This window comes from Aquarana catesbeiana, linkage group LG01 (assembly GCF_042186555.1).
Source record: "Aquarana catesbeiana isolate 2022-GZ linkage group LG01, ASM4218655v1, whole genome shotgun sequence".
Lineage (NCBI taxonomy): Eukaryota > Metazoa > Chordata > Amphibia > Anura > Ranidae > Aquarana > Aquarana catesbeiana.
Window position 1 is genome coordinate 826269274 of NC_133324.1, and position 21821 is coordinate 826291094.

Consider the following 21821-nt stretch of genomic DNA (forward strand, 5'->3'; position numbering starts at 1 on the left):
GAAGAAAGCCATTACTACTCAAATGCCACAAAGTATCCCGCTTATAATACGCCAGACAGCACAGAGACAAGCCTCAAACCTTCTGGCAAAGTCATTTGGAGTGATGAGACCAAAATTGAGCTTTTTGGCCACAACCATAAATGCTACATTTGGAGAAGAGTCAACAAGGCCTATGATGAAAGGTACACCTGTCCTACTGAGAAACACAGAGGTGGATCACTAATGTTTTGGGGATGTGTGAGCTACAAAGGCACAGGAAATTTGGTCAAAATTGTTGGCAAGATGAATGCAGTATGTTATCAAAAAATACTGGCGGAACATTTGCATTCATCAGCCAGGAAGTTGCGCATTGGACGTACTTGGACATTCCAACATGACAATTATCCAAAATACAAGGCCAAGTCGACCTGTCATTGGCTACAGCAGAATAAAGTGAAGGTTCTGGAGTGGCCATCTCAGTCTCCTGACCTCAATATAATGGAGCCATTCTGGGGAGATCTCAAACGTGCAGTTCATGCAAGACAGCCCAATAATTTTACAGGAACTGAAGGCTTTTTGCCAAGAGGAATGGGCAGCTTTACCATCTGAGAAGATAAAGAGCCTCAAATACCACAAAAGACTTCAAGCTGTCATTGATGTTAAAGGGGGCAATACACGGTATTAAGAACTGGGGTATGTAAACTTTTGATCAGAGTCATTTGGGTAGTTTCTGTTGTCATTATGATTTAAAACGAGTAAACACAGTTGATTGATAGTAAATGGCTTCAGCCAAACACTAACCATGAGTGAAAGAAAAGTTTTTGTGTTATTCATATTCTCTGAAAAATGGCCATAGTTTGTAGACTATAACTTTAACGCAGTGCTATACACTGATTTTGGTTATTTTTACCAAAGAAGTGTAGCAGACTACATTTGGCCCAAGAAAATGTTTTCACAATTTTCAGTATTTTTTTCATTTATTTAGCAAAAAAAAAACCCAGTGGTTAATAAATACCACCAAAGGAAAGCTCTATTAGTCTAAAAAAAAAAAAGATAAAAATCTCATTTGGGTACAGTATTGCATGACTGAGTATTTGTCATTCAAAGTGTGACAGCACTGAAAAATGACCTGGGCAGGAAAGGGGTGGAAGTGTCCGATATTGAGGTGGTTAACCTTAAGGCTAATGTAAGAAATTTAATGAAACTGATAACTGGTGAAATCTGGCTGCTACTGTGTATTGCATGTTGTAATTGCTCTTTGGTTGATCTTATTAAGCTCTTATGAGTCAGTATATGATTAGCAAGATAGAGAGAGGACATGAAGTACAGTGCCAGTAATATCAGCTTTTTCACAAAACCAATAAATAAGATGTCACTGGTCATCATCATATAAATTACATTTGTTTTGTTTGCGCAGAGTACACTTTGCCTTGTACAGAAGATGTGTCCACTTGCGGTGATAGCTGCGATAAGGTTTTGCAGTGTGGAATACACAAGTGCTCCCAGCGCTGTCACAGAGGTCCATGTGAAACATGCAGACAGGTCAGTGTTCACTTATTGGTCATTAATCATAAGAACGTGCCAAGCTTTAAACACATTCAAGCAGGCTCCTAATTCTGTGTCTTGTCCTCATGCATTACCTAGTGTAAAATAACAGATTAAATTCAACTGAATAACTTATCTGCAAACTACAAGACTACATATGGATTGCAGATACTGTTTCTAGTTTCTCCAGGCTTCTTATTTTTCTATTTGTCTTTGCACTGTCTGATTGCCCCAAGTTCATGTATAGCCAAATCTGTTAAAGCTGAACACCAGGCATGGCATAGGAAACACAGACTTTTATAATAAGGACACTTACCTGCTTAGGGATCCCGCAATGTCGGGCCCCTGAACCTGATTCCTCCTTTGGCTCGGGTGCAGGCGCTGGCATTGCAACTAAGGAAAACCAGTAGTGAAGCCTTCAGGCTTCACTGTCGGCTTCCTACTGCACATGCACGAGTCATGCTGCGCTTTCTGAAAGGCCCCATCGTTTTCTGGGACACACACAGATCCCAGAGAGCAGCAGGGGGAAAGATAAGAGATGCAGATTTGGCATTTATATTTATGTCCATTCAGTTCTGAGATTTAAAGGCTAACTTCAACTTTAAAAATTATAAATGCACATGTTTTTGCAGGTAACAAACATGCATTTATTATTTTATTTTTTCTCAGTAGCCTGGTGAGCAATGCACTTGCGATCAGCAGATTACAGATGCAATGTCAGGCTCCTGCAGACTTTTCCTACAGCTTTCTACATGTACCTGTGTATGGGCTTTCTGTTTGAAAGTTGTAGGAAGTCCAAAAACGCAGCTCCCTATTGAAATTAATTGGAAAAACTCATCAAAAACACCTTTTTTCATAGATGCAAAACATTCCGGAAATGCAGCAAAAACGCATATGCGTGTTTGTTACCACGTTTTTGCAGCGGAGCAGTGTGAAAGCATTCTTAAGAGTCTTGTCCCTCTCCTGACCTGTGACTGGCAGAAAACTGAAGAGTTTTCTGTCTTTCTGTTCTCTTTTGTTATTAATATGTGAAGGTAAGTGTTTGTGCCCCAGAAAGAAGCTAGGTAAGCAGAAGTGCCCATATTGAAATCATTCTCACAGGTTCTCTCTTGTAATAAAGGCGTGTATTATACAATCAACAATTAAACGCCATCAACCAATTTGTTCACAGAATACTTTTGGCTGCAGGAGCATGCGCACCACGAAGCATGACCACTATTGCGCCACAAAATGTATTAATGGTGGCCTAATAAATTGCCACCTTTTTATGAGAGAATCTGTGGGAATTGACCAGATGTGGGCACATCTACTTACCTAGCTTATTTTTGGGGCACAAATACTTGTGTCACTTGTTAATAGGAGGGGAGAGCAGAGACCGAAATCTCATCACATGCACAGGCTGCGAAAAGAACTTGCCTCGCTATGTACTGCCATTCAACCACTATCCTGTGTGTAATAACCCAAAATACCCTGACAAGCATGAAGCTTATCCACTTGTAACCTAAATTTCTGCATTGATATAGACAATACTATGTGCAAGCCTAATGATCTACTTTCATAGCATACCTCCTTTCTTGTATAAATAAATACTCTCTCTAGTGTCTTCAAGAGTGCGTGCTTCCACCACAGTGACCGGCGGCTCACAGAAGATTTCCAATCATGTGACAGCCAATCACAGTGGTCACATGTCCATAAGCCCCGCCCTGCCTCCCGTCATAGCAAACCCCTTAAAGGGCTGGCAGTAGCCGCCGCAAAGGGGTTAAATTGCTTGCATTCAATAGTGAAGTATGGACCTCCCCCCTCCCCCCCCGAATCATACTTACCCAGGTTGATTCAACATCGGGTCGATGCTGCATCTGTCCCTGCCAGCTCTAATGCTGATAACCGAGCAATCAGACAGCGCTGATCGCTAGGTTTTCAGAGCTCCATGAGCAGAAAACTGGTGACTGTCAGTCACCGTGCTCTGCTCTGCCCTCCCTCATTGTTCACTGGAGTGCTGGGCTGTGGAAGGGGCGGTACCAGTCTGCTCAGGCTCTCAGCGGCTCACTGTGCCAGTACAGGTATGTGGGCGGATCCCGACTTCATAGTCACGATCTTGCCTGAGCCTTGACCGGCTCTGTGACATCAGCCGACAGCGGGCTTCAGCTTGCTGTCAGCTGAAAATGGGTCACAGGAGTGCAGAACAAACTGCACTCCTGTGATCCACAGAAGTACAGGCAAACAAGCTTTGGCTGTACTTCTTCTTTTTTTAATACTGCATTTGTTTGTGTCTTTTTTTATACCTATCTGGAGTTCAGCACATCCAACAGAGTATAGTTGGCTGCCTGAGTCTTTATTTATTGCACTCATTGGGATTCTTTCTTTTCACCATGCTGAACTTTATAGGACATTGGATACAATATAGTGTTGTTTCCCAAGGGTGCACAAAAATGCCTGTATGCCCAAACAGTATAATGTATTGCAATGGTTTCAGAAATGGGTATGTCTAAAATAATTTTCTAATATTATGGAGACATTATCCTATACTTCAAGTGACATCCTTTCAGCCTGAAGTGACTGAGCTACTTTAACTATTGTAATCATCGTGTCTTGTATATCAAATTCTGTACACATATAGAAATGTTACACGCAACTGTAATATAAATAATAGAGCCAAAGTTTACTGGCCAATGTTCAAGATCTTGGAGAGTCAGTTTTATATTAGATGTTTTGTTCCAAGGTCGTGGCTGTTACCAGCCTTACTAATTTTATCCAATAAAAAGCAATGTTGAGTTGACCTTCTTGAAGTACAGCGATTCAGTGTGTCTGCAGAGTCTGACAGTTGTTTCAGAACATTTATTAATTGATGGGGAGATGCTTTTAGTGGTTCAAGGCACAAAATTACATATAAAGGATAATAGTCTCTGAGTGTAAGCTGAAACTTCTGTTTTATTTTTTATTTTTTCCAAAGGAGGTTGAAAGGCAATGTCGCTGTGGAAAGCATACCAAGCAAATACCCTGTCATAAGCCTTATTTATGTGAGACCAAATGCCCCAAAACTCGGGACTGCCAGAGACATCAGTGCAAGAGGAAGGTATAATTATTATGGGTGTTCTAGATCATCAGGGATTTCTTTAATGCACAAATGAACCCTCTTGATTTGTTGTTGTAATGCAGTTAGGCTTCATATACAGTAATATGCTTCTTCTTTGGCTTTTTTTTTTTTTTTTTTTTTTACCAAGAACTGTGGCAAAAGTTGCTTCCAGCATGCACATAGTAGCAAGCACATAGAGTGGTAAAAAAAAGATAATTTATAAATAGTGATTATAAGCGCTGCTGGCACACCATGAGATATTTTTCACAGCAATGAATAATGTGCTGCACTGCTATCCAGATAAATCAATATAGTATGTGACAAAAAACATAATATATAACAGAAAAAAATCAAATAAAATGTCCCAAATAGTCCAAAAATGTTGTGAAGAAATGACGATCCTCCTCCTAAAACCTCTCATAAAGTGCTTCACCACCACCACACAGAGTCCGTTCTGCTTATCGAAACGGTATGACTCTGTTGTTATAAAAAGTAATATGTCACTTGTTTTGGTTACTCCTTCCATCAAGCAATCTGGTCTTCACAAGATGTTTCCATTTACTCCAGCAAGAACTCCATCAGCTCTCCAACCAGTATCAACACTTATGTACCTAAAAGGACAAACTCCACATAGTTTGAAATCCAACTAAAATACTTTAATAAAGGCTAAAAGGCTTACAGGAAAGAAAAACAATTGGCACTGTGAAAAAAAAAATCAAAAACTGTATTAAGTATTGTGATATCGCCTCATTTCTGGAAAATCCTGATGACGTCCGTCTCCGCTATACGTGTTTCATTATAACTGACATCTGTGGCAAGTGTATTTTAGACTATATTGACCACCTGCCACCCAGGCCATTTCTGACACTTTGCTCCTACTTGTAAAAATCTTTTTTTTATTTCTAGAAAATTACTTAGAACCCCAAATATTATGTATATATTTTTCAGCAGAGACCCTATAGAATAAAATGGTGGGTGTTACGTTTTTTATTATGTCACACGTTTTTTGCGCACCGGTTCTTCAAATACAGTTTTTTGGGGAAAAAAAAACACCTTCATGAATAAAAAAATAAATAACACTAAAGCTAGCCCAATTTTTGATGTGATGCTGAGTAAATAGATACCTGACATGTCATGCTTTTAAATTGCATCTGCCCGTGGAGTGGCGGCAAACTAAGGTGCTTAAAATTCCCCATAGGCGACGCTTTAAACACCTTTACAGGTTACGAGTTTAGTGTTGCACAGGTGGTCTGGTGCTAGAATTATTGCTCTCGCTCTGACGTTTGCGACAATTCTTCACATGTGTGGTTCGCTCGCCGCTTACATATACGTGTGGGAGTAACGTGTGCGTTCGCATGTAAGCACTGTGGGAGGGGGAGCTTTACATTTTTTTTTTTACACTTTTTTTTTTTGGACTAATTTTATTGCTGTCACAAGGGATTAACAACCTCCCTTGTGATAGCATGGGCCGTGACCGGGCCTCTTTATGGAGAGATTTCTATTCGACTCTAAATCTCTCCTCTGGCCTCCTATGTAGCTGGCCAGGTAAACAAAGGGGCGGAACCAAAAGTGACAAACTACTTGTCGCACCTGTTTCCAGGGTTACAGAGAGAGGGTAACCATGTCCATTCCTCTCTATGTGTACAGGGCAGCCATCGCCGCTGGCCACATCGCTCCTTCTTCTGCCACCCACAGAAGCGATCTCAGTGGCTAATTAGCCACTGAGCTCACTTCTGCCTTGAAGAGACTCGCTGGCTGAAACGATCAATACTGAGATGATGCCTGTAGGTGCAGGCATCATCCCGGTATAACCACTCAAACGGGAGGACGTCCATGTACGCCCTCCCGGCAGGAAGTGGTTAAAGTATTTTAGTTGGATTTCACACTATATGGGGTTTGACATTCTCCTTTTGGGTACATACTTGTATACTTCTTCCAAATGATTGACCTTAAAGATGCTGAAGACCTGCTGAAGATCAGCAGGACAACCAGTATTCTCCAAAAGTAAACGTCAACAACAGCAGCCTCCATAATTCTAAACTACTGGTTTCTTTCAATATCCCTCTTCAAATCTGCATACTTAAATAATAATTGCATTTATATCCTTTCTACAAGATTACAGGGAGTTACAGGAGTTATAAGGCCTTAGTTTTATCACACTGTTTAGAAAAGAGTTTTTGTAAAAAAAATTGCACTCTATAAATGTACATTGAATCTACTGTTGTATTTATGGAATCCATAACCTGACAGGTTGTCTTGTCACATTGTCCTCCATACACCACAAAGTGATTTTGTCCATATCTTGCTTGCATCAATATTAATAAAGCTGAACCAGATGTGCACAAGTTATGTGCTATAAAATGAAACCATCAGTTTGATGCATAGTTAGCCACTGGGTCAGGAATAATTTTCATGGCTCCACCCACCTAAAATGAGGTCTAAACCTTTGTAACTATTACTTCTCATTTCATGCTCAATAAAGATGATGCAGAACTGTGTTATGGGTTTTCCTTGACCACATATTGACTTCATAATGGGGACTTCATACACCTGAAGTCTTCTGTACTGCAATAATCATTATGTGGTCACAGATGCCTGAGATTGATGAGTTTGAAACTAGAGACTTTTATTACACAAGCCTAATGGAAGCCAACAACTCTAATAACAGTGCATCGCTTCCCATGTTTCTCTATTTCTCATCTAATGTTACACATTGAAAAGTATTCATCAGTATCCATTTACCTCTCACTAAGAGCTTTGAACAGCATTTCCTGTAGAAGTTGCACATAATTTTCAAATAAATCTTTTCTAATAAATCTGTAGCAAATGCAGTGCTTTAGTGAATTTCAAGATGTTTTCATGTACATCTGGCTACTGGTGTTTTTTTTTTTTTTCTAATTATTTTTAAATTGACTGCATACCTTCTGCTGAAGCATTTTATACTTCTAGATTTCCTTTTGCCATTGTATAAACACACTATCAGCGAAGTATAAAAAAAAAAAAAAAAAAAAAAAACACATAATGTGTCTCGAAAAAAGGAATACATTTTTGAGTATTTTAATACATATATATGATATGACCAATTTTATCAATGTGTACATCAAAACCCATGTTTCCTAAGAAAACATCACAGGACATGGAACTCTGATATTGATACATATTGGATTATGCTGCTGCCTTCACACAAAAAGCCAGGAATCCCTGCCCGGGGATAACTCCTCTCAAGCCTTAAGCCTTTTAAGTTAAGTTTTTAGCTAGAGTACTTAGGTGTTGGATATACATCCCTGTGCCTTTCTGCTAGAGATCTCTCTCGTGGGTATTGTTCCATAAATCCTGACCTGCACGCTACATCTCTAGTGGGGCAGAGATGAGCTCTCCCTGGATCAGTCACTATGGCCAACAGGCCATAAGGAACTGTGTCAAAACCCCCAAAATATCGCCTCCTCACTGCCTCTCAAACCCTGTGGATTGCTTTTCAGGGGGCCAGCAAGGGCTGTTGACATCCTAACCCTAGTCTTACCCCAGCTAAACGTGACAGGTCAGGAACCAGTGCCACCTTTAGAACAAAAAGTACTTGGGTTGCACCGATACCTGTTTTTTGAGAGTGAGTACCAATACTTTTGCTCAAGTACCCACCGTTGCCTATTACGGAACACCTTTGCAGTGCAATTTGAGCTCATACAAAATGAATACGCTCAAATCGCACTGCAAAGAATCTTTAGTGATTTGAACAGCAATGCAGTGAAATTCCTATCCAAATCCGGTGCGGTTTCTCAAGCTAGTGTGTGGTGACTTGAGGGAGGGGGCAGTATAAACTGGTGGTGGAGTGTTCGGTGATTGAGGGTGGGGTGAGCTGAGGTGACTGGTGGAGGGGGGGTGCAGAGTAGCGTGTTAGGGGATAGTTTGACCTGATAACCCCCGCACCGGACACTCACATGACACCAGGCGGAGTGGACACAATGTGTCACGTAACCCAAATATTTCAAGCGATATGCTTTTAGTGAATTGAGCCCATTGTGTCTCATTCCTTGGTTAAAGCATTTGATAAGGTTGTCACACATATTGCTTCACTTTATGTCAACTTAACTTGGTCTTGCCTGTTTTGCAGACCTCTCTGTGTGAGTTGGCTGTGCTTTTTTTCCTGCAAGGAACCTTTCCTTCATTCCACCTGAATCAGGATATTGTGTTGCCATCTCTTTGTCTTAATCCCAAGTATCCTAAAGGAAAGGGTGCTTCATTTTTTTTTTTTGGATATTGTTCAAACTGTTTGAGTTTATCTGAAGTCTACAGCTTCATTTTGACAATCTGATTCCCTGTTTGTTCTACAAGGGTTCTCATAAGAGTCAGGCTGCTTCCCAATCCATTATTTCTAGGTGGATTTGTCAGCTTATTGCCAGACTTATTGTTGTAGAGGGCAAGAATCCCCCTTTCCACCAGGAGCATCAATGCTTTTTCGGCATCACGCTCCTGTTCAGTTTTTTTTTTAAGGCTTCCACTTTGTCTTCTTTTCACCCATTTACTAAGGTAGATGTCACGCCTTTGTGGTCACCCGTTTTCGGCAGAAGATCTTGTCTTACAAGTGTTTTTCCCCTGTTCTGTTTTTGTGTTCAGGTATGTTGGCCTTGTTGCTGTATTGTCCACCCCTCATATTCAGTGCATTGGAACATCTCAAGTAGTCATGAATATGAAGTCCTCTGTGTTCTGTGACCTATAATTTAGAACTTAGAATTTTTTGTTACCTGTACAGTCCTATTGTTCGAGTACATTGCAGGACACAGAGATCCCTCCCTTCTTGTCTGAAGCTTAGCTGTACTAGGAGAGTTATGTCTGGGCGGGGATTCCTATCTTTTTTTCACCAGTGTCCATTTACCTCAGTGTTACCCATCACCCTTACATTCACTATATATGGTTTCCCACAGTACACAGAACATAGAAATGCAATAATTTTACTAAATATAAACTGCTAAATCAAAAAAACATTGATTATCTCTCTGTGCTGTGGTGAAATGGCTGCTGGCACAAATAAGTAAAATACCTAACTTATAACCGTACATCAGAAAAGATAGCGTAGCACCAAAATTTATAGTGACAAACTAAATAAAAAAAATTGAATGTCAAGTGCAGAAGCATATATGATATATACCACTCAGTGATAAGAGGGAGATATATTCATAGATGAAAGTCCCATAGCAAAATAAAGTGAACGAAAACAACTTGAGTAGACAGTCCAGTGTGATGATGTGCAACTGCACAATAAAAGTGAAGAATGGCAGTCCAAGGAAGTGCTCCAAAACCTTCCACTGCACCCCTGTGAAATAGACACTCACCAAAAAGGATGGCTGCCCTTACAGCAGCAAATACGTGTTCAGAATCCAACATCCAGTTGTCCAGCGACACTCCTCGTTAAAATGCAGCTAGGGTAAATAAAGCTCGCCAAGAGCCAGATAAAGTCTTCATAGTGTAGTAGTTTAATAAAATCATAAAAAAAACCTAGTACAATGTAAAAAATGGCGTTCAGTGCCACTGCCAACCCGGGTGATTACACTCTTTTCTGATAAACTGCTAAATACCTTTTCTCATCAGCAGTATATAGCAATCTTGTGACCTCCATCAGTATCCAGCCAAGCGTTGGTTAAAGCTTGTAGGAGGAGTTTATAATTCTCCCCTGATTGTCCTATGAGGCTGCAGGACCCCTGACCCTCTGTCTGGGTAGTGCTGATTGGCCCTGTGCTGATCTCATGCACCCTCCCGAGAAAAAAAAAAAAAACTCTCTAGCAATACACACCAGCTAAGCATATACTGTACAGAATGCCCCCAAGGCTCTGTTTTATCAGGTGATGGATTGGGGACAGTGGAAGAAGGGGAGGATCAGAGAAGACAGGATCAAACAACCTATTTACACAATATGCAGGATTAACCCCTTAGATTCCACAGTGAGTATAACAGGCATGCTTTACTGCATATACAGACTGATTTTACTCTTGTGGGTTTAGTAACACTTTAAGGTAGCAGCATGACCCAAGTATTAATAAATAACAAAGTCCTCTGTTTCCTGGGATATACTCCAAGAAATGGTTTCTACAGCTAAACCAATAATCCTATTTTTCTGTGTGTAGTTTGTACTAAACATTTAACTAGGGGCAGCATTATTTGCTCATTACATATGCAGGTTCTACTTGCTGCTTTGCAGTGCTCAAACTGCAGTGGTTGAACAAGGAGACTGGGTGACTGTACTGTAAAACAGTGCTTCTTTTTACTAGCTAACCTTCAAATCTACATATTGAACACAATAGCTAAATCTAGAAAAAAAAAGTGAAAATTTGAAGTTCACATAATTTAAGTTAAAATAATGAGCTCGCTGCTGATTTCCTCTTAGATCAATGGCAGTTGTCTGTTTAAAAGCTGCTTGTAGTAAACAGGCCTTTTGTGGTGAAGTATGTTTCCTTAACAAAGTGCAGAAGAATGTACACCACTTGGTGCGTAGTTTTCCTTAAAGCTGGGCATACACGCGGTCTGTTCAGCAGATGCCAATATATAGACTGGTTTCTGTCAAATGGTCCTGCTGAAAAACCAGCATTCGATTAGTGCTTGCAGCCAATGGCCCATTCTGTCAGAATACAATAGCGCAGTGGGAGGGATCCCTGCTTCCACATCACTTGTGTGGAAGTAGGGATCTGAGAGTATTTTTTCACTCAACCCACTCGTTAAATGGGGGGGATTAACACGTATACCCTTGTTACATAGTTACATAGTTACATAGTAGGTGAGGTTGAAAAAAGACACAAGTCCATCAAGTCCAACCTATGTGTGTGATTATGTGTCAGTATTACATTGTATATCCCTGTATGTTGCGGTCATTCAGGTGATTAGGTAACCAAGTAAATTGTTAATGCTGTTACAAAAAAAAAAGATTTCAATTGCAAAAGAAGTCAGACCAAGACGAATGCAATATACTACTGAAAGGTTCTTTCACACCGTGGAACTATGTAAAAGGTGTTTTTTTTTGTTTTTTTTTTTTTGTTTTTTTTAGTTCAAAAGCTAATTTTATGCAGTACACATGAATCTATTTATATACATCTATTTATATAGGATGCTATCATTTGTTTATATGTTTCAAGCATTTGTAAATGATGAGGGAGGTGTTTAGGCAATTTACAGTTCATAGGAGTAGAAGGAGGACCTCATCGGAGGGATGATAAAACAGGTGTCGGCGCAGAGGTGACACTAGAAACTGCAGGCTCTAAATGTAGTGTTCCACATATTTTGTGTTTTACCTGATTGGCTTGACAAAATTACAAATATTTTGAGAGATACAATGGTTTCTGTAAATGCGTTTTATTGGCGAGTTTAACTGTTTAGAAGGCTCTTAAGAAGGTAAACAATTTATATTGACTGTTGCATTAAGCGCTGAATGTTGCGGATTACATGTACTATCACTATTTTATTACATGACACAATGTTGTGGTATCCAAGCTGTGAATAGGTAACCAAGTAAAATTGTTTAGAGATGAGAAAAATTATAGCTTTTCATTTTGCATTTCTGGAGGAGATGAGGCATTCCTCAGGTCTGATAATCCCGTTTGTCTCGTCTAGCTTTTATGAAAGTTTCCAAAATCTATATAATTTATAAGCCTAGTCTAAAAGAAAGCTAGTTATCATCCAATGAAATGATATTCAGACACATCAAGGTAAGAAAGTGACATAAACTGAATAGCATTTTATAATGCAGAATGTTACTAAGCAGGATATATAACAATTGCACTTTTTTGCACATTTTAACCACTTCCCACCCATCGTATAGTAAAATTTTTTATTTCCATATTTTTATTGGAATTTTCAAACAGAATACAGTGTGCAATTGGACATTGTACGTCGTGCAACGACGTTTTAGTTAGACAATACAAGGTAAATGATACAAAGTATGAATTCGATACAGGTTACTATCCGCTAACATGGATCGGTTGTAACGTTTATGAAACATATATCCATTATTAATTCTAAAGTTATAGATATATAACGCGTATTTGTATAGTTGGTCCTCTTCACTAGTGTCGCACCCCAAATGGGAGCTTTAGTGCCACAGGAGTGAAGAGGCCCTGTTTAGTATGAACTTACGTTGATAAATATGAGCTAGTTAATACTAGCTGTTGCATACATCTTGTTTCTCTTGCGTAGGTAAAGGTATTGCTCGGTCAAGAAAGAAGATCTATGTGTCAGTGCTTAAGTATGTGGGTTGCGCAGTGTGTAGTCCAGTCAGTCCATGGTTGCCAGTTTCTGTGCATTTTTGTCGCCTGGCCAGTGTACGTAGCTGTTGTGATCTCGTAACTGTAGTGAAGGGCTACTAAGTCAATGACTTGGGCGAGTGTCAGGATGTTGTCGGATTTCCAATGTCTGGTTATGTTGAGCCTTGCTGCCATGAGGATATGAGTGACCACTAGTCTGAATGAATGAGGGATGGTCTCTATAGTTAGGTTAAGTATCGCCAGTGCTGGCGAGGGAGGAATTTTAATGTGGGTTATGTTCGAGATTAAACCAAATATGTTTTCCCAGTATTGATGTAGTTTAGTACATGTCCAGAATACATGTAATATGTCACTAGGAGATGCGTGACATCTCCAGCAGTTGTTGGGGATTCTTGGATTGAAGGATTTTATTCTGGCTGGGGTGAGATACCAGCGTAGTGAGATTTTCTGTGTGAGTTCCCATAGGGCCGCGCATTTAGTGGCCATGTTGGTAGTTTTGAGGGCAAGTTGCCATTGATTGTCCGTATAAGTATGGGCAAGGTCATTTTCCCAACTTTGGTGTGATTTTAGTTTGTAAAAGGTGCGTTTGTTGTGAAGAATGTTATAGAAATAAGAGATACCTCTAGTTTTAGTGGCTGGGTTGGTGAGGTATTCCCAGGTCTTGGGGTGAATATTGTAGGGGGGGAGGGGAGTAGTATTCAGGTAGTGGCGTATGCGGATGTAAGTGAAGTGGTCAGATGTAGTTAGGTTGAATTCAGATCGGAGTTGTGTGAATGTTTTAATGAGGTTGTTATGCATTAGATTTTGTAGGAAATGTATGCCTTTGGTGATCCATGGTGATAATGAGAGTTCGGGTACTGTATGTATTAGGGATTCCAAGGGAACGTAGTATGGGGATGTGGTGGGTGTGGGTGTCAGTAAGGCTAATGATTTTTTCCAAGCGTATGCCGATGCGATGTGAACCGTTGGTTTAACTTGCGGAACAATAGGTGATGTATATATCCTTACAAATAAAAAATTTGAGAAAAATAAAAACAAAAAAAGAGAAAAAAAAGCAAACAAATTAGAGGGGGTGCTGAGCACCTTTAAAACCTCTGTATTGGGGGTACAAAGAGTTATCGCAGGTAGCAGAAGACAAGAATAGCAGATAGCCATAGCACAGGGGAGCTATTATAGCTGTTATCGGCTTCATGAATTCTGGAAGGTGGTGACTTTCATTTAAGGTTTTGATCTGGTTGCCTGCGGGGTGAGGATGGACCTCTGTCATGTAGAGCAGGGTTAGGCGGTTCTGGGTTTATACCCCAGGCGTGAAGCAGTTTCAGGCCTTTTTCTAGTTCCCCTATCGTGTGGGTTTGACCGTTGCGTACAATGAGAATGGTGGCGGGGTATCGCCATTTGTATTGCAGCTTGTGATTTTGCAGGCCTTTGTTGATCGGATTTAGTTGGCGCCTCATTTGGAGGGTGTATTTTGAGAGATCAGGGAAGAGTTGAATCCCTGTAAAGGGAGCTGGTAATGGCGATTTAGCCCTGAGTCCCATGAGCAGTTTTTCTTTGATGTGATAGAAGTGAACCCTCATCAGGACATCTCTGGGGACCGAGGCAGCTAGATGAGATGGTTTAGCGATTCTATGAATCCTATCCACAATGACGTCACGTGGTGAAGCTTCAGGGAGAACTAAGTGCATCAGTTCTTTTGCATAGCGAGGCAGATCTGCGGGTAGTATGGACTCAGGTACCCCCCTCAGTTTAACATTATTCCTGCGAGATCTGTCTTCTAAATCGGCCAGCTTGGCGCGCATCCATGTCTGTTCTTCTCTAACGGCTTCATAAGCTTCAATGGTGTCATTCACTGTGGAGGTGCAGGCATGTATTCCTCTCTCAGCGTTTGTCACTCTATCATCCAGTGTGTGGATGTCAGTGGTGATCTTGTGAAAGAGGGATGATAGATCTGTCATGAGGGAGGTCTGCAGGGATATGAGCATATCCTTGAGTGTTGTATCCATGACTGGCTGGCCTGAGGTGGGGAAGGAGGACATGGATGAGTGTAGGGCCTGGTCCAGTGAGTAGGGGATAGGAGCCTGGGCCTCAATTTGCGAGTACCGCGGCCGCTATGGCATCACGTCTAGCCGCATCTTTGCTTTTGCTGGGCTGCCAAGGAGAGGATCACCTTCTGGGGCATGGGAGAGGTTGTCCACAGTACCTGTGTCTGGAGGATCGTCTGTCAGATCATCCGGGAGGTCCGTGTACGCTGTGGACGGCGCGGCCTGGCCGGCGCCATCTTGATTTTTCCAGCCCGCCGGCTTGTAGGCGAATTCGGTAAGTTTTTGTGGCTTGTGGTCTGTTAATCTCTTCCTTGAGGGCATCATCATTGTCCCCTAAGTGTGAGGAGCAAGGATGGGTGTGGGTGGATTGTCGTTGACAGCCGATGGCATTGGATTTTGTCCCCTGGCTTTAGAGCTGTGGAATCAGGCGTCCATCTGCTATCCCGGCTGGCCACGCCCCCCCATCGTATAGTAAAATTAATGGCGGGCGGGATGCACTCGTTCTGGGACGATATCATATGACGGCGCCCCAGAAGCGCCGCTCTCACGCGCCCCCGGAGGCGCGTGGCAATCACGGTCGCGCAGTGGCTCACACTGACAGTGTGTGGCAAGGAGAGCCAATCAGCGGCATCTCCTCACAGGGGAGACTGTACAGGTAATCAGGGCACTGATCATCAGTGCCCTGATTACAGTACAGCCCCATCAGTGACACCAATCAGTGCCCATTAGTGATGCCAGTCAGTACCCATCATTGTAACATATTAGCTCCTCCTCAACATTGCCCAAAAGTGCTTCCTCAACCAGTGAAGGAGAGAAATTACTTATTTACATTTACTGACAGAAACTAAGAAAACCTTCTTTTTTTTTTTTTTTTTTTCCAAAATTTTCTGTCTCTTTTCATTTTTTTTTTTTAAGCAAAAAACAAAAAAACAAAAACCAAGCAGTGATTAAATACTACCAAAAGAAAACTATTTGTGCGAAAAAAAATATGAAAATGTAATGGGGTGCAGTGTTGCATGACCACGCAATTGTCATTCAAAATGTGACCACACTGAAAATTGGCCTGGGCAAGAAGGGGCTTAAAATGCCTAGTAGACAAGTGGTATAATGTAATTGTGTGAATATTATGTATGTGTAAAGGGACTTTGTATCCATTTATGACCAAGTCTCTTTAAAACTTATATCTGCCTTCACTGTGCCCCCCACTTCTCCTCTGCTATTCCCTTGGATTTTTTGGGAAATAACTAGTGCTTCTAGTTATGGGGGGGCATGTGACCTTCCTCCAGAATGCAGTGCTTGGGCCCCAGCCACTAATCGCTAGACCAGTACATGAGGTAAGGGAGGTTGTCATCAAACCCATGTAAGCTCTGAAACCATCTGATCTGATACAGGCATTTCTAGGGTTTGGATTAACAGCTGTGATGGAGAAACAGAAGTGGATAAGCACATTGAATGTAAAAGGGGATCTGGGGGGGGGGGGGGGGAGCATTCTGCATGGGCAAGGTGAAAGTCAATTTTAATAGTTGCACTTGTCAGTGTGAGTGGTGTTGCACTTTTTTTTTTCTTTAACTCCCATGTATATGAAATGAGTTAGAATGTGAATGCACACTGATGTATATAGCCATTGCTTTTTACCATGACGTAGTTGAAAAACTGCATGATCTGGTGAAGATGTATCCTTAATGCAATGGAAACATATTTTCTTTTTTGGCTAGTAGACAGCATACTGTATATTTAACATCATGTGGTAGAGTGGATGTATATGGACACATGCTTGGTGATTATTTTTAGTTATCAGAAGATCTTATTGTAGATATTTTGGGCTCATGGGCCATCCAGTGGCCATTTGATGCTTTCATAAATACTGTTTTATAAGCTCATGTGTTATATATTAGATAAAACTAAATATTTGTTCCTTGTACATAGTGTTGCACTGGAAACTGCCCGCCCTGTGACCAGCAATGTGGACGTACCCTGGGATGCAGAAATCATAAGTGTCCTTCAGTGTGCCATAGAGGTAAGAAAATATACATGTGTTATTCTTTTGGTAATTGTACTTATTTTCTAAGAGCTAACACATTTTTGGAGAACATTACAGAAAACCTTGAACCATCTAGATCAGTCCCTAAAGGAGCATATTCTATAATGTCCTTACCACAACCATGAGCCCGCACAATAAAGCCAGTTTAAGTGGATGACAGTAAAACAAAGAGAATGTGTTTTGGGATTTGAGGGAACTGGAGCTCTTTGAGTAAACCCACACAGACATGGGGGAGAAAACTGAAGCATAAGAGTATCTTCCTATTTAAATTTAAGCTGGTTCCCTAAATCCCCTTGATCCAGAGAAGCCACAGACCTTGATAGGAAGTCAGCTTTACCCATTTGAAACCCAGTGTGCTGTTGTTCTTGTCCCTGAAATATAAACATGCAGAATGCTGGCTGAGATGCATTCAGTCGCAACAAATGGCAGGAACAGTTTGGTCACTCCAACTGTTCTGTTTTCATTTTTTTTTTTACTCAGTCGCTCCTGTTTAAAAAAAAAAAAAATTGGCTTTCCTTTTTTTTCTAACACCACTGGAACTTGAGCTACTGCTTTTCCCATTGGGCATACTCTGCATGTGTGCACAATTTGCCAGTATCTGGCACACAGACTGGGTCTTCTGCTCCTGCCTCTCTAGCTCTATATAGCACAGCGATCCTCTGAACTTGCTTGGGTGTCCACTGTCTACAGTGACTGGTCGCAGAGGGCTTATGTCCTGCGACATTTTCCCTAACAGAACTGATTATGATAACCCAGACTGCTGTTTTCAGTATCCCCTTCTGAGACCTCCTTGATCCCTTCTGGGGTGACCTCCACCTGCTCCTGTCAGTTTAGAAGGAAGTTTTTCAGTCACAAAGGACTCTAATAAGGGCACCTCCGCTTTCATAATACACTAAGCGAAGGTTAGCCGGTTCAAGAGAACATCTCTATAGTGGGAACAGCCGTAGATGGATCGAACAGGGCTTGACATGGCCCAGGTCGCCACGGTGACCAGAAATTAAGTCCTGGCGCTCCCGCCAGCCCATTCAGTGCTGCCAGTGGCAACAGACATGACCTCGGGCAGCTGCCCACCGAGCTCCTCACCTACGCTCTTCTTCCCTTGCGTGGGGGAGTGATGATTGGGCAGCCTGTCAGCCTCTCCCCTCTCCATTGGCCGGAGCTTCCCACCCCCTTTTGGCCTTTCCCCTAATCGGGCGGCGAGCTGGGGATGGCGGTTTCTGTGATTGGCTGTCCAGCAAGCGAGCAAGAGCGGCACACAGTGAGCCCCCTCCTATGGCCGAGAATGACCTGGCTGAGCCCTGCAGGGAGGGCAGCCTGAGGTGGCGCACGGGAGATGGTTTAACGCTATTCCCCAGGTGAGAGGGGAGACACCCCAGGCGCCCCACCAACAGGAACAGAGGAGGAACTGTGTATGAGGAAGGAGACACTGTGTGAGTAATTCATGGGGGAGAGGAGGACACTCTGTGAGAGGAGTATATGAGGAGAGGGGGGACACTGTGTGTGAGAGGAATGTATGAGGGTGGGGGGGACACTGTATGACAGGAAGGTATGACCCTGACTACATTGTCCCAGCAATAGGTATTTCCTGCCTGATGTGTCCTGCTATTTTAGGACAGGCAGCATAGAGGCTCCTAGATTCAAAACAAATTTGTCAAGCCCTGGGTTATAGAAATTAGGCTGGTCCCTGCTGAATTGGCCGAATTCTGATCCGTCTATGGCCAGCCTAAACCTCTGCAGTGATCATGAGTTCTTGAGGGTTGTTTCTACCAACTGAGTGCATGTCAGCCAAATATGCTGTTTGGGTATCATTTAAAACAGGATTCCATGAGATGTTGCAATTTTGGGTGGAGAGGTTTGATCTTTTTTTGGTTAGATCTCAGTCTCACAATCTGGCCTCTCTGTGATGGGCTAATAGCATAATTTCAGCCAGGAGTAAAAACATTTATCAACTCTTACCCAATTTTTGCATTGGTTTGAGGAACAACGCATTTATTTTGATGTGTTTTTTTAAAACTGTGTTTATGAAGAACAGCCTGCAAGTTTTAGGTCATTTTTAAAGGCTGTATTACTATTTTATTTATCATCTTGTTAACAAATTTGTATAGCTGATTGTGCTACCGTGTTTCCCCGAAAATAAGCTGGGTCTTATATTAATTTTGGCAACAAAAGACCCAGTAGGGCTTATTTTCAGGGTAGGGCTTGACATGTGCTGTCTTCTCAGCTCATCTTCCTTCTTGTCTGTCAGGAATCCCCAGTGGCCAGTGGAACTGATTAAAAGTGGTTGTAAAATCCTAAAATGCACTGTATTACAGTATTATATAATGTAAACTGTGCATTTTTCTGTAATCCATTTGTGATGAATACCTTGTTCTAGCGTCGCTCAGCGCTTCCACGACCCGCCAATCCTCTCTTCCCGCACTGAGCTTAATTTTCTGGGGCAGTCCAGGGAACACTCTGAGCATTGCAGAGGGAGGGGGGCCCGAGATCCCCCGCTGGCAGAAGAAGAGAGCAGCAGGGCATCAGCTGAGCGCTGCTCGGTGCTTCCATAGCCCGCTGGAGCTCCCTTCCCTGCTCCGAGCACTGCGGGGGGGAGTTGAGATCCCCTGCTGCCAGCTGGGAGAAGAAGAGGAGCACGGCGGGGATCAGCTGAGCGGCACCATACGGAAGGTATTTATCACACATAGATTACAGTAACATACACAGTTTACATTTATATAATATTGTAATAAAGTGCATTTTAGGATTTAACAACCACTTTAAACTAGGGCTTATTTTCGGGATAGGGCTTATATTGCAGTCCTCCCCGAAAATCACATTAGGGATTATTTTTCAGGGTAAACACGGTAGTACCACAGCATGGCAGTAATCAAAACAAGAAACAAATTGAGCGTATATAGAACAGCTAATGATTTATGCTGCTAAACTTGAAAGAAACATTGCTTCAAAGAAATTAGAAAATCATTCTTGAGAGAGAAATAATGCTCTGACCTTATTTATGGCACTGTCACTATTGGAATGCCCAGCACTTTATATCCCGATCATTTGAAAGGTTATGATGAACGCCAAGATTCTTTATGAGCTTTTCTGTGCCTTTTGCTTTCATTTGCATTTCAAATATAATGTAACTAATAATAGGATCTATTCTAAAGGTCACTCGGATAAGCGCTCTGATAAAACACAGAATGAAAGTCCTACTGTCTATGTGGTATTTTTCCTAGATTGAGTTTCTGATCACTCGCTTACTGACATTCCGCTGATCAGATTAAAAACCTGCAGATAGAAAATGGCAGATTGCTTTATAAGTTTACAGCCGCTCTGCAGTCCAAGGTTATCAGTGGGACCTGCATCTTCATATATAAGATATTACTACACAGCAGCTAATGTTTGGTATCCATAAAATTTTAGTTGCTGATTTATTATAAAATAAAAGAATAGTTATGGGAATCTCTAACTCGGCTAACAATTGAAAGGGAAATGTACTCTGTTAAAAGCTTGAAATAAATGTAAAATAACTGAAGGAAATTGAAGGCAAAGATATTGCTACAGCAATACATTTTAATGCTTAATTTTAAATTCTAACCTTCACAACAGATATGACAGCTAATTAGACTAAAGCCCAATACACGGACCGAATGTGGGACGGTTTTTATTGAACCGTCCGACATTCAGCCATGTGTATGGGAACCGGTCTGACAGAAGCCGACTGGCTCTCGATCAGTGCTCTCAGCCAATGGCTGAGCACCTGAAAATCGCTTTGCTCAGGTGTGAACAGAGCCTCAATGAAAGGTCCATGTTATGTAAAAATGGCTGCATTACATCTTTACCAGTGTTTACTGATAGACATCAGTGGGGTCTTTAGCTTTGTGCTTTCTTTTGCTATTCTCAAGTTTACTACTTTAGCACCACACTTTTTTAATGTGGGTATTATTGTGGAGAGAGGATTATATTTTTTTCTTTTTAATAATAGGAAGCTGCTACCCTTGTCCAGTGACTGTTGATGTGAAATGTAACTGTGGCAAAACTATGTTGACTGTTCCTTGTGGCAGAGAGCGCAGTACTAAACCACCACGCTGCAAGGCTGTGTGCAGGTATATAAAGCTTTCTACCACCATAATACATTTGTATGTAAAAAATTATTGCTGCTAATGTAATAAACATGCATTGTCTTCCTCTTGAAGTCGCCCTTCTACCTGCCATCATGAGACTAGAGAAAAACATAGGTGCCATTTTGGTCCATGTCCGACATGCCGACAGGTTTGTCAGAAAACCTTACAAAAATGCGGTCACCTGTGCCCTGTCCCTTGCCACGATGAAGCTCTAGTGAAACAGAAAGGACTGGTAAGTCATTTACCTGTACATAGACCTTTAAACTGCATCTAAACCCTAACTCCTTAGTTTGCTTAAGTAAGGTGCATCAAACTGCCATGGCTTTTATAATTAACCACTTCAACGCTGGAAGATTTACCCAGCTTCATGACCAGGCCATTTTTTTGTGATATCGCACTGCATTACTGTAACTGACAATTGTGTGGTCGTGCAACACTGTACCCAACTAAAATTTATCTCCCCCCCCCCCCCCCCACAAATGTTTTTCTTTTAGTGGTATTTGATCGCCTCTGCAGTTTTTATTTTTTTCGCTATAACCAAAAAAGACAGAAAATTTGGGAAAAAAAATATTTTTTACTTTCTGGTAAAAAACATATCCAATTAAAAAACTGTAAAAAATCAAATGTCTTCATAAATTTAGGTTAGTATGTATTGTGCTACATATTTTTGATAAAAAATTTTTTTCCAAAAAGCATATATTGATTGGTTTGCGCAAAAGTTATAGCATCGACAAACTATGGTATATATTTATGGAATTTTTTTTTTTTGTACATTAGTAATGGCAGTGATCA

General features: G+C 41.4%; 1 protein-coding gene across 2 annotated transcripts in view; it reads left to right on the top strand.

The window, feature by feature from the left end:
• Positions 1–21821, top strand: part of NFXL1 (nuclear transcription factor, X-box binding like 1) — a 154972-nt gene that overhangs the window by 63812 nt on the left and 69339 nt on the right. For both annotated transcript variants that reach the window (XM_073608484.1, XM_073608483.1), the window contains exons 10-14: positions 1397–1521; positions 4475–4597; positions 16809–16899; positions 20891–21011; positions 21102–21261. In XM_073608484.1, coding sequence (XP_073464585.1) covers positions 1397–1521; positions 4475–4597; positions 16809–16899; positions 20891–21011; positions 21102–21261 — 620 coding nt within the window. The remainder of the gene's footprint in view (positions 1–1396; positions 1522–4474; positions 4598–16808; positions 16900–20890; positions 21012–21101; positions 21262–21821) is intronic.